The sequence below is a fragment of the Delphinus delphis genome, chromosome 2, assembly GCF_949987515.2.
Source record: "Delphinus delphis chromosome 2, mDelDel1.2, whole genome shotgun sequence".
In the NCBI taxonomy this organism is placed as follows: domain Eukaryota; kingdom Metazoa; phylum Chordata; class Mammalia; order Artiodactyla; family Delphinidae; genus Delphinus; species Delphinus delphis.
In genome coordinates, this window is record NC_082684.1 from 132,331,837 (window position 1) to 132,349,744 (window position 17,908).

The window sequence follows — 17,908 nt, forward strand, 5'->3', positions numbered from 1 at the left end:
GGATGGAGGGTGGAAAGCAAGATAAATGTATACATTAATCCTAATATAATATTTATGTTTATTGTCATATAATGAATATTTAAGCAATATGCTATGGAAATGCAGAGGAAGAACAATTAATTCTTCTAGTGGGGAGAAGTTAGGTTTCAAAAGGAGGTAGTATTTGGGGCTTCCCTGGTGGCGCAGTGGTTGAGAATCTGCCTGCTAATGCAGGGGACACAGGTTCGAGCCCTGGTCTGGGAAGATCCCACATGCTGCAGAGCAACTAGGCCCGTGAGTCACAACTACTGAGCCTGCGCGTCTGGAGCCTGTGCTCCGCAACAAGAGAGGCCGCGACAATGAGAGGCCCGCACACCGCGATGAAGAGTGGCCCCCGCTTGCCACAACTAGAGAAAGCCCTCGCACAGAAATGAAGATCCAACACAGCCAAAAATAAATAAATAAAGCCAAGCATTTGAAGCCCTTAAAAAAAAAAAAAGGACGTAGTATTTGAACTGGTCCTTGAAAGATGAACAGTAGAATTTCATCAGAAGTAGAAGGAGGCAGCACACTTTAGGTAAGAAAAATAGAATAAATAAAGGCACAGAAGCCTAATTATATATAACATACTCAGTTTAGAACAATTTCAATATGTATGGAACACTGAAACATAGAAATTAAACACTTAAACATATGGGGGAGTAGAAGCTGAAAAGTCAGATTTTATCCCATAAGGTTGAGGAGCAGAAAAAGATTTTTAAATAAAAAATAACAGAACCATATTCAATGCAAGTTTTTAAGCATCTCCAATGTGCCATGCATGGAGCTAGGTTCTGGTGCTGGGGATAAAAAGATGAATAAGATATGTTCCCTGCCCTCAAGGACTTACTTGAGACAGATAATAAGTTGGTGAACTTTGTGGAGGATGCAGCAGGGAGAGACTGAATGGAGAGAGATTAGTAGGAAGACCAGTGCAATAGTGTCAACTAGACCACATAAGGGCATAACAAAAAAGAGGGTATCATGCAGTAGAAAAGGCATTGGCAAGAAAATCAGATAGAGCTTAGTTCAAACCCCAGATCTGTCAGTGATAAATAGATGACTTTTGGAGCAAGTTGTTTAATTTCTTTGCAGTTTCAGTTTCCTTGTATGTAAAATGCTGATCATAATACATATTTTTTCAGAGTTGTTATTAAGACTAGAAATCATATTCTAAACAATACTCCGTGTTTAGTTCAATACATTTTAGTGATAATTATTAATAAAAGGAGAGAACACAGATATACCAGATATTTAAGAGATCATAAAATAGGACTTAGTGATTGTCGGGAAGGAAGGTGAGGGAGGATTCAAGTGTTATTCAAATGTTTTAGACTAGGTGATGGAGTCACCTGGTCTAGGTTTTACCCCTGTCTAGTTTAAATTTATGCTCTAAGAAATGTGGTATTCCTCTATGGAGGATCTATGCTTTAAAATTTGTTTCTCCATGAAGCCCAATACATTTCCATGTATATTTCCCTACTCAAGTATTATTTATATAACAGTAGGCAGTTTGCCATCAAATAGGAATTCTCTTCAAGATCTTTACTGGTTAATTCCAAGTCCAAATGTTCATTTATCCAACTCAATCTTTATATAAGAATTAATCAGAAAACTATTCCATGCATTCTTGATTAGTAGAGGACACGAAGACAGGGTGATTAACTTAATGCAACACAGTCATGAGTCCCTGGAAGCCAGGCTAAATGGAGAATATACTCTTAAATGCCTATATGGATAAAAAAGACAATATTTCAGAGGACTACAGGTTTTTAAAAAAATCTTTATGCATTCTATAAGAGGCTAGAACAGAAAGACTTAAAATATTTCATAAGTTTCTTTTCCCAGTGAATAAGTGGTGCTGATTCCTATAATAACATATTTTATGAACTTCTATTACAACATTCATAGGTGTGGAAATTCATTTTATGCATTATATTTTATTACAGTAGTGCTGGCTAAAATACCACAGTGTTCATAGACAGGAAATGACCAAAAATAAACCAGCTTCACTGCATGCATCCAATGTAAGCAAAGAAAACATTACACCAAGTACTTTCCCATTTCTGGCAAGGGAAAGAAACCTGTAGTATGTCACTTTACTACAGATATGTCCCAAGTACAGTGAACAGTGAAATCATTAATGGGATATACCAAAGTTTTACAGAATTTCTTCTCTTTATGTGCCTGTAATCTTTTCATGGATACTTATTTCCAGGCATTTAGTTACACACCCACAAGCCAAAGGTCACAGACATTGTAACACAAGAATTAGCCACTTTTTTGGCATTATGAAATACTAAAGACTATAAATGGGATTGTTGAAAATGGAAAATCTTATGAAGTATTAAAAAACAAATTGGAACCCTAAGGAAGAGACTTTGCGGCCCTCTGACTAGCTTTCTACCTTCAGAGAGAGCCAGGCTTATATCATTCCCAAGAGACGAAATTTAATTATATTTTTAAAGACTTACAGAGAATGTAGCTTCTAATATTTAAAATGTTTCACTTTGTGCTTTCAGATAAAAAAGTAGACAGAATGAGCACATGTGTTTGAAACCTCTCCCTCTAAGGCCCTTAAAGTAATTGAAATGTTATACACACACAATAACAAGTAAAAAGGAAAGGGGGAGACAATCTTCAGCAAGAAGTTTCAACAAATTTCTGGAAGCTGGAAGGTGAAGAATTTTGAGTGAGGAAGAAGGACAAAGGAAGCCATAGCTTTGAATATGAACTGGAGACAAGAACAAAGATGACAGCCAAGCTGCCCAGTAGAACTTTGGAAAGGAAAGAACAGAGATATGATGGAAGATGGGAATGAGAAGTGAGGAAGAGGCATTAATTGAAGATCTGCAAAAGTACCCTACTACCTACTCCTCCCACTGCCAATAAAACAGTCAGAGGGGCATTGCAGTTCAGTGGGAAAAGGAAAGAATACTCAATAAATAACACTGGGGCAACTGGTTATTCCTAAGAGGAAAAACAAATTTGACATCAGCCTCAAATTTAAAAATCAATTCCAAGTGTAATAAAGACTAAAATATGATAGGCAAAATTTTAAACCTTTAGGAAGACAAAATGGGAGAATATTTTTATAATCTCAATGTAGTAAAAGATTTTTTCCCTTAAACACAATCCAAATGGGTAAACCATAAAAAAAGAGATAATACATATTGGTATCTTCAAAATATAAATGACATTTAAAGTCAAAGAAATATATGATATTGTTTAGGGGGGAAGCAGAGAGTGAAAAGAGGGCCCAGGACCAAACTCAGAGGAATTCTACCATCTAGAGGTTGAGAGGATAGAAGTACTTGAGGATATGAAAAAGACAAATAATCCAAGTAAAAAGCAAAGGCTACTAGTAATATGATGTAAAATAATAAACTGTAAACAATGGTCCAAAAGGAAATAATGAGACTAAATTAGGTCAGGGACATAGAAAGCTTCAACAAGAGTGGATTCCATTCAAAAGACAAAAAAAGAAATTCAAAGAAACTGGAATGTGGTAAAGGCAGCACAAATTTCTTTGTTAAACAAAAACAACACAACAAAACAGGCCATCAGAAACCCCAGATAAAAAGAAATTATGTAAGAAAGGCATGGCTCAAATACGAAGCAATCTGTCCCTGCATTGGCAGGCGGATTCTTAAACACTGTACCACCAGGGAAGCCCTGAAAATTATTTAAAGGCAAAAACATATTTAGCTGCTGCCACATGGGCAAACATAGACAGATCAAAAAGACTGAGAAACAAAAGGCTGGGGAAGAAGATACTTAGGGAAAGAGGGACTTTGAGAAGCTCCTGTGTATTCCAGGGAATCTAGAGGGCAACACTTATGTCCACACTTACGCTCAGAAAAGACCTGAGAGGACCCTAAACAATCACCTCAAACTGTGGAAAGACAAAGACAAAGAGAGATTCCTGAAAGCAACAAGAGAGAAATGACTAGTCTTGTAAAAGGAATTCTCAATAAGAGTAACAGCCAATTTCTAATCAAAAACCAAGCAAGGCAGAAGGCAGTGGGATAACACACCTAAAGTGTTGAAAGAAAAAAAAAAACCTGTTAACCAAGAATTCTATATCCAGCAAAACTGTACTTCAAAACTCAGGGAGAAATTAAGACATTTCTAGATAAACAAAAACTGTGAGAGTTCATTGCTAGTACACCTGCCCTTTAAGAAATGCTAAAAGTCCTTTAGATTGAAATGAAAGGACCCTAGACAATAACTCAAAGTCACATGAAGAAATAAAGAATACTGGAAAAGGTAATTACACAGATAAATATAGAAGCTGGTGTTACTGTATTTTTGGTTGGTAACTCCTCTTTTTTTCTATAAGATTTAATAGACAAATGCATAAAATAATAACTATAAATCTATGTTAATGTCCACACAATGTATAAGGATGAAATTTGTGATAACAGCAACATAGAGGGGAGTGGAGCTATATAAGAGCAAAGTGTTTGTATATTATTGCAACTAAGTTTGTATTAATGCAAACTAAAATGTTATACATGAAGATGTTAATTGTAATCCTCAGGGTAACAACTAAAAAAAAAACTACAAAATACAGAGTAAAAGGAATGAGAAGGGAATTAAAATGTTACACTAAAAAATCAAACACAAAAGAAGAAAGTAATGGAGGAATTGATGAACAAAGAAGATATACAAGTAGAAAAAAATAGCAAAATGACTGAAGGAAGACCTTTCTCATTAGGACCTGATAGATTAAATTCTCCAACTAAAAGACAGATATTAGCAGAATGGATTTTAAGAAAATGATTCAACTATATGCTTTCTACAAAATTAAAAGACACAAATAGATTGAAATTGAAAGGAAGGAAAAAGATATTCAAAGCACATGGTAACCAAAAGAGATGTTATATAACAAATTGTCACAGGAGACATGCAAGAGACATAGAAGGACATTTTATATTGATAAAAGGGTCAATTCATCAAGAACACATAAAAATTATAAACATATATGCACTTAACACCCAAAATATATGAAGGAAAAACTGACAGAACTGAAGGGAGAAATAGTTCTACAATAATAGTTGGAGACTTTAATACCCTACTTTCAATAATGGATGGAATATCTAGACAGATCAAAAAGAAATAGAGGACTTGAAGAAGACTATAAAACAACTAGATATAACAGATGTATATAGAAGATTCTACCCAACATTAGAATACGCATTCTTCTTAAGTGCACATGGAACATTCTTCAGGACAGAAGCCACAAAATGAGTCTCAATAAATTCTGAAAGTTTGAACTCACACTATGAAATGAAACTAGAAATCAATAACAGAAGGAAATCTGGAAAATTCACAAGTATGTGGAAATTAAACAATACACTCAACCAATAGGTCAAGGAAGATATATAGCAAGGGAAATTAGAAAAGTATAGTTGATAGAAACTGTAATATAAAAAGGTGGGAAGAAAGGTAAAAAGGATAGATTCATCTTGCCCACTGCAGATTTCAGAGCTACTATCTATAGCAGAGGGAATAAGAAATAGAGGTTTCATTACACGCTACAAAACTTATCAATAAAATAATTATAGATATATAGTGTTGGGGGGAGAGAGGTGAATGAGCTGAATCCTCACCTACTATAGCAAAAAGTATATCTAAATCTTATAAATCAAGAAATAGAATGATATACATTCAGAGATTTGATAGAAATGGAGTCAGCAAGATATACTTTAAAAAAAGAGTAGCCCAACCCTAAAAAACAATGAAATAATACCATTTGCAGCAACATGGATGGACCTAGAGATTGTCTTACTGAGTGAAGTCAGACAGAGAAGGACAAATATCATATGATATCGCTTATATGTGGAATCTAAAAAAATGGTACAAATGAACTTATTTGCAAAGCAGAAATATAGTCACAGTCAAAACAAACTTATCATTGCCAGGGCGGAAAGGGGAGGGAGGGATAAATTGGGAGATTGGGATTGACATATACACACTACTAAATATAAAATAGGTAACTCATCAGGACCTACTGTATAGCACAGGGAACTCAATACTCTATAATGGCCTATATGGGAAAAGAATCTAAAAACGAGTGGATATATGTATATGTATAACTGATTTAATTTGCTGTACACCTGAAACTAACACAACATTGTAAATCAACTATACTCCAATAAAATTTTTTTAAATAAATAATTAAAAATAAAAAATTTTTAAAAAGAGTAGCCACATAGGTAAAAGGAAAATCAGGTGAATGTGCTATCAAGAAAGCCAATGCAAAGAGCCTATCAACAATGAGCATTAACTATGTCAACAAGTGTGGAGTGTTCAAGCAAAATAAGAACTTAAAGTTCAAAAAGTCAATCTGGATCCTCTGGTTAAGAGCCCCTCATGTAGGTACAATAAGCTCTTTTAGAAATATTTTTAGAAATATTTCTACCTTTCTGATATAACAGATTTTACAGGCATCAGATAACCACAAACTAAATTGGAAAAAAATTATCTACAACCACTAGAAGTTATAAGTAACTGATTTTGCATTATAGTCTCTACCAATAATTCATTGTCTATCTCTAAAGGTTTATTTATCTGACTTCATATATAAATATCATCTGTGTCTCCTTGATTTAACAGTTTTTAGATCATCAAAAAGGGCCAGACCATGAAAACGTAACTGTGTCTCTATGGCACTCTGAACTTACATCAGTAGAAATTTTTTGCCAGAAACTGTGGACCTCTTTCCTAATGATACCTTACGGCTCTCCACATCCTCTGCATTGAACCCACACATCACTTTTCCCATCTCTTCCAAACTCTTCCTTGTGCTCTTGGCTTAAAAAGCCTCTTTGTGGAACTCCTAATACAAATTCTGAAACTCTTGGCAGTAACTATAAGTCACAATAATTTTCACTAGCAGATACTTCTTCTTTCTCTTGGAAATAACTGTTTGTTTTCGGGACCATAAAAATGAACTCTAAAATTTTAAATTATTTTAGAGGGCCACAAAATTTTTGAACAGAAGTTGCTTAAAAAGTTTAGAGTGTCAAGAAAGTCACATTAATAGCCTAGAGTCCACCTATCAGTCCACCTAATAGTCAGAATCCAACTATCAGAAATAGTTTTGCCAGGTAAAAGAACGAATTAATAAACAAAGACACTCCTACAATCACTGCAGCTGCCAACGCTAGTAAAACGTGAAGAGTGAACATCTCTGTGACAAGGGCATAGGATGCATGGCTGAGATGGGGAGGAGATAAGGCTGGTCACTGTTGAATACTCTGGCCACTAGTTCCACACCCGTTCTATCATCTGTAACTTCAGTGTCTACAATAATAACGGCAGCTGATCTTCTCTCCTCTCCTCCTCTCATTGATTTCTACTCTTCTCCAACAACCCATTCTCACGGCCACAATGGGTGCCAAATTACTCTTATGTTGTTATTACTTAGATATATTCCACCTCTACAATCTTCAACTTCAAAAACTTAATCTGACCATAAATTCCCACTATTCCAGCCGACTATTAATTCTCTTGCTTTATGTACTTATCTTTAAATTCATTTAGACTGCTAGTCACAGAAATAATAAATTTTCTCCCAATCTCTTGACAATGTTCTACCTTTTAATTCTTTAAAAATAGCCTAGGGGCTTCCCTGGTGGAGCAGTGGTTGAGAGTCTGCCTGCCGATGCAGGGGACACAGGTTCGTGCCCCAGTGCGGAAAGATCGCACATGCCACGGAGTGGCTGGGCCCGTGAGCCATGGCCGATAAGCCTGCGAGTCCGCAGCCTGTGCTCCGCAACAGGAGAGGCCACAATAGTGAGAGGCCTGCGTACCAAAAAAAAAAAAAAAAAAAAAAAATAGCCTAGACCCTCTTGGTGCTCCAGCCAGGCATCAGGGCTGTGCCTCTGAGGTGGGAGAGCCAAGTTTAGGACACCAGTCCACAAGAGACCTCCCAGCTCCACGTAATGTCATATGGCGAAAATCTACCAGAGATCTCCATCTGAATGTCAAGACCCAGATCCCTCAACGACCAGCAAGCTACAGTGCTGGACACCCTATGCCAAACAACTAGCAAGACAGGAACACAACCCCATCCATCAGCAGAGAGGCTGCCTAAAATCATAATAAGGCCACAGACACCCAAAAACACACGACAAGACGTGGACCAGCCCATCAGAAAGACAAGATCCCGCCTCATCCACCAGAACACAGGCACTAGTCCCCTCCACCAGGAAGCCTACACAACCAACTGAGCCAACCTTAGCCACTGGCGACAGACACCAAAAACAACGGGAACTACGAACCTGCAGCCTGAAAAAGGAGACCCCAAACACAGTAAGTTAAGCAAAATAAGAAGACAGAGAAAAAAACAGCAGATGAAGGAGGAAGGCAAAAACCACCAGACCAAACAAATGAAGAGGAAATAGGCAGTCTACCTGAAAAAGAATTCAGGAATAATGATAGTAAAGATGATCCAAAATCTCGGAAATAGAATGGAGAAAATACAAGAAACGTTTAACAAGGACCTATAAGAACTAAAGAGCAAACAAACAGTGATGAACAACACAATAAATGAAATTAAAAATTCTCTACAAGGGATCAATAGCAGAATAACTGAGGCAGAAGAACGGTAAAGTGACCTGGAAGATAAAATAGTGGAAATAACTACTGCAGAGCAAAATAAAGAAAAAAGAATGAAAAGAACTGAGGACAGTCTCAGAGACCTCTGGGACAACATTAAACACACCAACATTTGAATTATAGGGGTCCCAGAAGAAGAAGAGAAAAAGAAAGGGACTGAGAAAATATTTGAAGAGATTATAGTTGAAAACTTCCCTAATATGGGAAAAGAAATAGTTAATCAAGTCCAGGAAGCACAGAGAGTCCCATACAGGATAAATCCAAGGAGAAACACACCAAGATACATATTAATCAAACTATCAAAAAATAAATACAAAGAAAAAACATTAAAAGCAGCAAGGGAAAAACAACAAATAACACACAAGGGAATCCCCATAAGGTTAACAGCTGATCTTTCAGCAGAAACTCTGCAAGCCAGAAGGGAGTGGCAGGACATATTTAAAGTGATGAAGGAGAAAAACCTACAACCAAGTTTACTCGACCCAGCAAGGATCTCATTCAGATTTGACAGAGAAATTAAAAAACCTTTACAGACAAAAGCTTTACAGCAAAAGCTAAGAGAATTCAGCATTACCAAACCAGCTTTACGACAAGTGCTAAAGAAACTTCTCTAGGCAGGAAACACAAGACAAGGAAAAGACCTACAAGAACAAACCCAAAACAATTAAGAAAATGGTAATAGGTACATACATATCGATAATTACCTTAAATGTAAATGGATTAAATGCTCCAACCAAAAGACACAGATTGGCTGAATGTACACAAAAACAAGACCCATATATATGCTGTTTACAAGAGATGCACTTCAGACCTATGGACACATACAGACTGAAACTGAGGGGATGGAAAAAGATATTCCATGCTAATGGAAATCAAAAGAAAGCTGGAGTAGCAATTCTCATATCAGACAAAATAGACTTTAAAATAAAGACTATTACAAGAGACAAAGAAGGACACTACATAATGATCAAGGGATCAATCCAGAAGTAGCTATAACAATTGTAAATATTTATGTACGCAACACAGGAGCACCTCAATACATAAGGCAAATACTAACAGCCATAAAAGGGGAAATCGACAGGAACACAATCATAGTAGGGGACTTTAACACCCCACTTTCACCAATGGACAGATCAACCAAAATGAAAATAAATAAGGAAACACAAGCTTTAAATGATACATTAAATAATATGGACTTAATTGATATTTATAGGACACTCCATCCAAAAACAACAGAATACACATTCTTCTCAAGTGCTCATGGAACATTCTCCAGGATAGATCATATCTTGGGTCACAAATCAAGCCTTGGTAAATTTAAGAAAATTGAAACTGTATCAAGTATCTTTTCTGACCACAATGCTATGAGACTAAATATCAATTACAGGAAAAACATGTGTAAAAAATACAAACACATGGAGGCTAAACAACACTACTCAATAACCAAGAGATCACTGAAGAAATCAAAGAGGAAATCAAAAAAATACCTAGAAACAAATGACAATGAAAATATGACGACCCAAAACCTACGGGATGCATCAAAAGCAGTTCTAAGAGGGAAGTTTATAGCAATACAATCCTACCTTAAGAAACAGGAAACATCTCAAATAAACAACCTAACCTTACACCTAAAGCAATTAGAGAAAGAAGAACAGAAAATCCAAAAGTTAGCAGAAGGAAAGAAATCATAAAGATCAGATCAGAAATAAATGAAAAAGAAATGAAGCAAACGATAGCAAAGATCAATAAAACTAAAAGATGGTTCCTTGAGAAGATAAACAAAATTGATAAAACATTAGCCAGACTCATCAAGAAAAAAAGGGAGAAGATTCAAATAAATAGAATTAGAAATGAAAAAGGAGAAGTAACAACAGACACTGCAGAAATACAAAGGTTCATGAGTGATTACTACAAGCAACTCTATGCCAAGAAAATGGACAACCTGGAAGAAATGGACACATTCTTAGAAAAGCACAACTTTCTGAGACTGAACGAGGAATAAACAGAAAATATGAACAGACCAATCACAAGCACTGAAATTGACACTATGATTAAAAATCTTCCAACAAATAAAAGCCCAGGACCGGATGGCTTAACAGGCGAATTCTATCAAACATTTAGAGAAGAATTAACACCTATGCTTCTCAAACTCTTCCAAAATATAGCAGAGGGACGAACACTCCCAAACTCATTCTACGAGGCCACCATCACCTTGATACCAAAACCAGACAAAGACGTCACAAAGAAAGAAAACTACAGGCCAATATCACTGATGAACATAGATGCAAAAATCTAGCAAACAGAATCCAACAGCATCTTAAAAGGATCATACACCATGATCAAGTGGGGTTTATCCCAGGAATGCACGGATTCTTCAATATACACAAATCAATCAATGTGATACACCATATTAACAAATTGAAGGAGAAAAACCATACGATCATCTCAATAGATGCAGAGAAAGCTTTCGACAAAATTCAACACCCATTTATGATAGAAACTCTGAAGAAAGTAGGCATAGAGGGAACTTACCTCAACATAATAAAGGCTTTATAGGATAAACCCACAGCCAATATCGTCCTCAATGGTGAAAAACTGAAACCATTTCCACTAAGATCAGGAAGAAGACAAGGTTGCCCACTCTCACCACTCTTATTCAACATAGTTTTAGAAGTTTTAGTCACAGCAATCAGAGAAGAAAAAAAATAAAAGGAATCCAAATCGGAAAAGAAGAAGTAAAGCTGTCACTGTTTGCAGATGACATGATACTATACATAGAAAATCCTAAAGATGCTACCGGAAAACTACTAGAGCTAGTCAATGAATCTGGTAAAGTAGCAAGATACAAAATTAATGCACAGAAATCTCTGCCATTCTTATACACTAATGATGAAAAATCTGAAAGTGAAATTAAGAAAACACTTCCATTTACCACTGCAACAAAAAGAAAAAAATACCTAGGAATAAACCTACCTAAGGAGACAAAAGACCTGTATGCAGAAAACTACAAGACACTGATGAAAGAAATTAAAGATGATACAAATAGATGGAGAGATATACCATGTTCTTGGATTGGAAGAACCAACATTGTGAAAATGACTCTACTACCCAAAGCAATCTACAGACTCAATACAATCCCTATCAAAGTACCACTGGCATTTTTCACAGAACTAGAACAAAAAATTTCACAATTTATATGGAAACACAAAAGACCCTGAATAGTCAAAGCAATCTTGAGAAAGAAAAACGGAGCTGGAGGAATCAGGCTCCCTGACTTCAGACTATACTACAAAGCTACAGTAATCAAGACAGTATGGTATTGGCACAAAAACAGAAAGATAGATCAATGGAACAGCACAGAAAGCCCAGAGATAAACCCACACACATATGGTCATCTTATCTTTGATAAAGGATACAAGAATCTATAGTGGAGAAAGGACAGCCTCTTCAAAAAGTGGTGCTGGAAAAACTGGACAGCTACATGTAGAAAAATGAAATTAGAACACGCCCTAGCAGCATACACAAAAATAAAGTCAAAATGGATTAAAGACCTAAATGTAAGGCCAGACACTATCAAACTCTTAGAGGAAAACATAGGCAGAACACTGTATGACAGTTCCAGCAAGATCCTTTTTGACCCACCTCCTAGATAAATGGAAATAAAAACAAAAACAAACAAGTGGGAATTAATGAAACTTAAAAGCTTTTGCACAGCAAAGGAAACCATAAACAAGACGAAAAGAGAACCATCAGAATGGGAGAAAATATTTGCAAATGAAGCAACTGACAAAGGATTAATCTCCAATACTTACAAGCAGCTCATGCAGCTCAATATCCAAAAAACAAATACGCCAATCCAAAAATGGGCAGAAGACCTATATACACATTTCTCCAAAGAAGATACACAGATTGCCAACAAACACAAGAAAGAATGCTCAACATCATTAATCATTAGAGAAATGCAAATCAAATCTACAATGAGATATCATCTCACACCAGTCAGAATGGCCATCATCAAAAAATCTAGAAACAATAAATGCTGGAGAGGGTGTGGAGAAAAAGGAACCCTCTTGCACTGTTGGTGGGAATGTAAATTGATACAGCCACTACAGAGAACAGTATGGAGGTTTCTTAAAAGAACTACAAATAAAACTACCATACGACCCAGCAATCCCACTACTGGGCATATACCCTGAGAAAACCATAATTCAAAAAGAGTCATGTACCAAAATGTTCATTGCAGCTCTATTTACAATAGCCAGGACATGGAAGCAACCTAAGTGTCCATCAACAGATGAATGGATAAAGAAGATGTGGCACATATATACAATGGAATATTACTCAGCCATAAAAAGAAACGAAATTGAGTTATTTGTGGTGAGGTGGATGGACCTAGAGTCTGTCATACAGAGTGAAGTAAGTCAGAAATAGAAAAAGAAATACCGTATGCTAACACATATATATGGAATGTAAGAAAAAAAAAAGGTCATGAAGAACCTAGGGGTAAGACAGGAATAAAGACACAGACCTACTAGAGCATGGACTTGAGGATATGAGGAGGGGTAGGGGTAGGCTGTGACGAGGTGAGAGAGTGGCATGGACATATATACACTACCAAGCGTAAAGTGGATAGCTAGTGGGAAGCAGCCGCGTACCACAGGGAGATCAGCTAGGTGGTTTGTGACCGCCTAGAGGGGTGAGATAGGGAGGGTGGGAGGGAGGGAGACACAGGAGGGAAGAGATATGGGAACATGTGTATATGTATAACTGATTCACTTTATTATAAAGCAGAAACTAACACACCATTGTAAAGCAATTATACTCCAATAAAGACGTTAAAAAAAATCTACAAACAATAAATGCTGGAGAGGGTGTGGAGAAAAGGGAACCCTCTTGCTCTGTTGGTAGGAATGTAAATTGATGCAGCCACTATGGAGAACAGTATGGAGGTTCCTTAAAAAACTAAAAATAAAACTACCATACGACCCAGCAATCCCACTACTGGGCATCTACCCTGAGAAAACCATAATTCAAAAAGAGTCATGTACCAAAATGTTCATTGCAGCTCTATTTACAATAGCCAGAACATGGAAGCAACCTAAGTGTCCATCAACAGACAAATGGATAAAGAAGATGTGGCACATATATATAATGGAATGTTAGCCATAAAAAGAAACAAAATTGAGTTATCTGTAGTGAGGTGGATGGACCTAGAGTCTGTCATATAGAGTGAAGTAAGTCAGAAAGAGAAAAACAAATACCATATGCTAACATATATATATGGAATCTAAAAAAAAAAAAAAAATGGTCATGAAGAACCTAGGGGCAAGACGAGAATAAAGATGCAGACCTACTAGAGAATGGACTTGAGGATACGGGGACGGGGAATGGTAAGCTGGGACAAAGTGAAAGAGTTGCATGGACACATGTACACCACCAAACGTAAAATAGATAGCTAGTGGGAAGCAGCCACATAGCACAGGTAGATCAGCTCGATGCTTTGTGACCACCTAAGGGGTGGGATAGGGACGGTGGGAGGGAGGGAGATGCAAGAGGGAAGAGATATGGGGACATATGTATATGTATAACTGATTCACTTTGTTATAAAGCAGAAACTAACACACCATTGTAAAGTAATTATACTCTAATAAAGACGTTAAAAAAAAAAAGATTACAGTGGTTGTTTTCAGGGGCTGGGGGAGGCACCGAGAAATGGGGAGTTGTTTTTAATAGGTATAAAGTTTCTGTTACACTTTAGAGCTCTGCCATAAAATGTGGTGCCTATATTTATTAATACTGCATAGTACACTTAAAAATGTGTTAAGAGGATAGATTTCATAATGTGTTCTTACCATAATAAAAAAGCAATTAATTAAAAAAAAGTAACCTAACCATATGGTCCATCATTTCTTTCGTCATTATACTTGAATTTTTAAATTCTTTATCTTTTTTTTTTTTTTTTTTTTTTTGAGGTACGCATGCCTCCCACTGTGGCCTCTCCCGTTGCGGAGCACAGGCTCCGGACGTGCAGGCTCAGCAGCCATGGCTCATGGGCCCAGCCGCTCCGCGGCATGTGGGATCTTCCCGGACCGGGGCACGAACCCATGTCCCCTGCATCAGCAGGCAGACTCTCAACCACTGCGCCACCAGGGAAGTCCCCCTTATCTTTGATCCTTCATCTTGATCCTTCATCTCCTTATTCTTTATAAGACATTTAGCTTCTCTACTTATACACCTTGCTACTCTGTGCTCCTGGAATTCAGACTGTAGTTCAATTCAATTCAGACTGTAGTTGCTACAGTTTCATGGTCTATAACCTCCTTTATTTCCTCAGGATTTTCCTTCAGTAACACAACACTTCCCCAGTTAGCTCCCTAGTATACCTGAAAAGTATGGAGAGATATACCATGATTTTTAAAGTGCTGATTTATTATCTTAAGAATGTTAATCCTACTGAAATAAACAACTTAAATGCCATTTGAATAAGATTCTAACATTTCCATTTAGATTAAATGATTTTAAAGTTCATATGTAAGAACAAGTGTGTAAGAACTGAAACTTTGAAAAGAATAGTGAAAGCGTATTTCCCTTACTAGATATTAAAACTTAGTATAAAATGACAATAATCAAAAGAGTCTGGTATTGGCATTAAGACATAAAAGTAGATTAGTGACATGGAATAGAGAGTACAGAAGTATATCCAATATTTGTGGGAACCTACTATAACATGAAAATGGCATTCTCATTAAAAAAGACAATAATTTAATTGAGGAATGCTATTAGACAATTAACTAGTCAATTGAAATAAAATCAAGTTACACTCTTACCTAACACCATATATAAAAATAAATTTGATGTATTAAAGGAGTAATTTTAAAACCTTATTAAAATTTTAGGATAAAATTTATAAGATCATTTGGATAAACTTGGTACTAGGAAACCTTCTTAAGGAAGATAAAAAATATATTTTTTAATAAAAGATAAATCAGAAGTAGAACTGACTTGTATAGTATTTCATAAATCTAAAGCCCAATGATATAAAGTTTTAATTTTATAAAGTATAGTTCTAGCCAAGTAAAATTACATTTTGACATTTAAAAAATATTAAATAAAGCTCCAGGGCAATATAAGTGATATATCTGTTATACAAATCATTACTTAATTAGAATTTTAATTGTTTCCTTATTTTTCTAGCTAAAAGATCTGAGAAACTCTACCATGTGGATACCCAAGTGAGCTGAAGGAGGTACACTGATCAATATAAATTAATCTTATAACTAAAATTGTAAAAGTATATTTGTCGGGCTTCCCTGGTGGCGCAGTGGTTGAGAGTCCGCCTGCCGATGCAGGGGACACGGGTTCGTGCCCCGGTCCGGGAAGACCCCACATGCCGTGGAGCAGCTGGGCCCGTGAGCCATGGCCACTGAGCCTGCGCATCCGGAGCCTGTGCTCCGCAACGGGAGAGGCCACGACAGTGAGAGGCCCGCGTACACCAAAAAAAAAAAAAAAAAAAAAAAAAAAGTATATTTGTCTTTAAAATATATGTCAAACTCTTTAACTCCAGTAAACTTCCAAAATATTATTCTAATTCCTCTTAAATGACTTTATCGCATTCTTCATATATGGAAAGCTTAAAGAATACTGGCTGAAAACTTGAAATAAAAGCTATATTATATTTAGTTTGAAATGTGTTTCAGAATTTGGTTTGGTCATTAGATAACTGTGCATCAAGTGAAACAAAACTGCAGTGCATTCTATCTTTGATTTTTAGGTTTTAAATTATATATATATGTTTTTAAATTATAAATAAACTATGAAAATATATATGCTTTATATTCCTCTTATTTACTTGATTCTAGTATGCCTTCTTGAGAGGAAGAGAAATATGTCAAGTCTAGAAAGCATCCTCAGATTTGCTCATAAATCAAGGGATATATGTTATCTGACCAATGTGTCATAGAAGAAAGAGGCTGTGAGCCACTGGAATAGACAGATATTATAGAACAGAACTGGAGTAACTATTCAGATTTTATGCCGAATTGCTTAATACTACTAGTTAAGGAGTAAGGATTTGTGATAGCTACTGGGCAAACAACAGAGGTTAAGACAATCAGGATTCTTTTCCTTGAGAAGCTTACATTCTAGTGGGGAAGACAGTTATGAAACAACTAATTACCCACTATTTATTTAATTATGGTCATGATAAGTGCTAACAAGGGCAAGTGCAGAGTACTGGGAGAAAAAAAGGTTATCTGATCTAGCCTAGTCTCCGGGAAGTCGTTAGGGAAGGCTTTTCAGGGGAAGTGAGGTTTAAATTTAAGACCTCCAGGCTGAGTGGTAGTTAGCCAGGGTAGGGTGAGGAAAGTAGGGCAGGGGAGAATACAACTGTTTGTAAGAGAAGCGTTCTGAAGTAGGAAGTAACTGAACTGGAAATCACTGAGGCTGCAGCACAAGAATAAAGTGGCTGATGGTATGGGATAAAATAGGTGAGGTGGGTAGAGGGTCTCATAGGCTATATTAAGTAATCTAGATTTATTCCTATGAAAAATAAGAAACTACTGAAGGGTTTTTAAATTAGGGGTCAGCTTATATTTTCAATATTTCCACCTTAACTTTTAAAACCTACTGCTAATTTCAGTAGGTTTTCTTAAGAAAACTATCTTAAAATAATTATATGTCAAATGTTTTCCTGTTTCTGCTCCAAATTCAGTTCTCCAAAGATACTAGTATCTGGAAAGAATACCATTGCATACCCTGTTTCCTCTGGAAATGCAGAGATGGTGCTTCCATCGTTCTGACAGTGGTCCTGAGAGTCTGAATCTTTTCCATCTTGGTTTGTAGCAATATTGGTAATTCGATGTTGTTGCAAGTCCCACTTTCGAGCTACGTTGTTAATTATTAACCTTTTCTTCTCCTATGAAAAAGTTCATTGGGACAAGAATTACATAATGCCATTTTTGTAGCACGAGAGTCCAAGGAGCATATTGTTTGTACTACTTATCACACCTTTAAAAGGAGTCTGTTACTTAAAAGTAGCTACCAAATATGTATTCTAAAACACAGTATAAGTGGCCTTTATTTAACCTATGCAATCAACCATCTCAACGATGCTCTATCATCCTTAACAAATTATATGCAAAACAATAATTACTTCCACTGGAGATAAGAAAATTCACTATTTGAAAGTTAATTTGACAGAAATTTATATATTCAAGCGTTATGTGAAGTTTTAATTAGACAGAAAATTATGCCTTTGTGTTTA

General features: G+C 36.2%; 1 protein-coding gene across 1 annotated transcript in view; it reads right to left on the reverse strand.

Moving 5' to 3' along the window:
* The window catches only part of LRRC49 (leucine rich repeat containing 49), a 129,068-nt gene that overhangs the window by 20,888 nt on the left and 90,272 nt on the right, over positions 1 to 17,908 (reverse strand). The window contains exon 11 of the mRNA XM_060003703.1: positions 17,400 to 17,560. Coding sequence (XP_059859686.1) covers positions 17,400 to 17,560 — 161 coding nt within the window. The remainder of the gene's footprint in view (positions 1 to 17,399; positions 17,561 to 17,908) is intronic.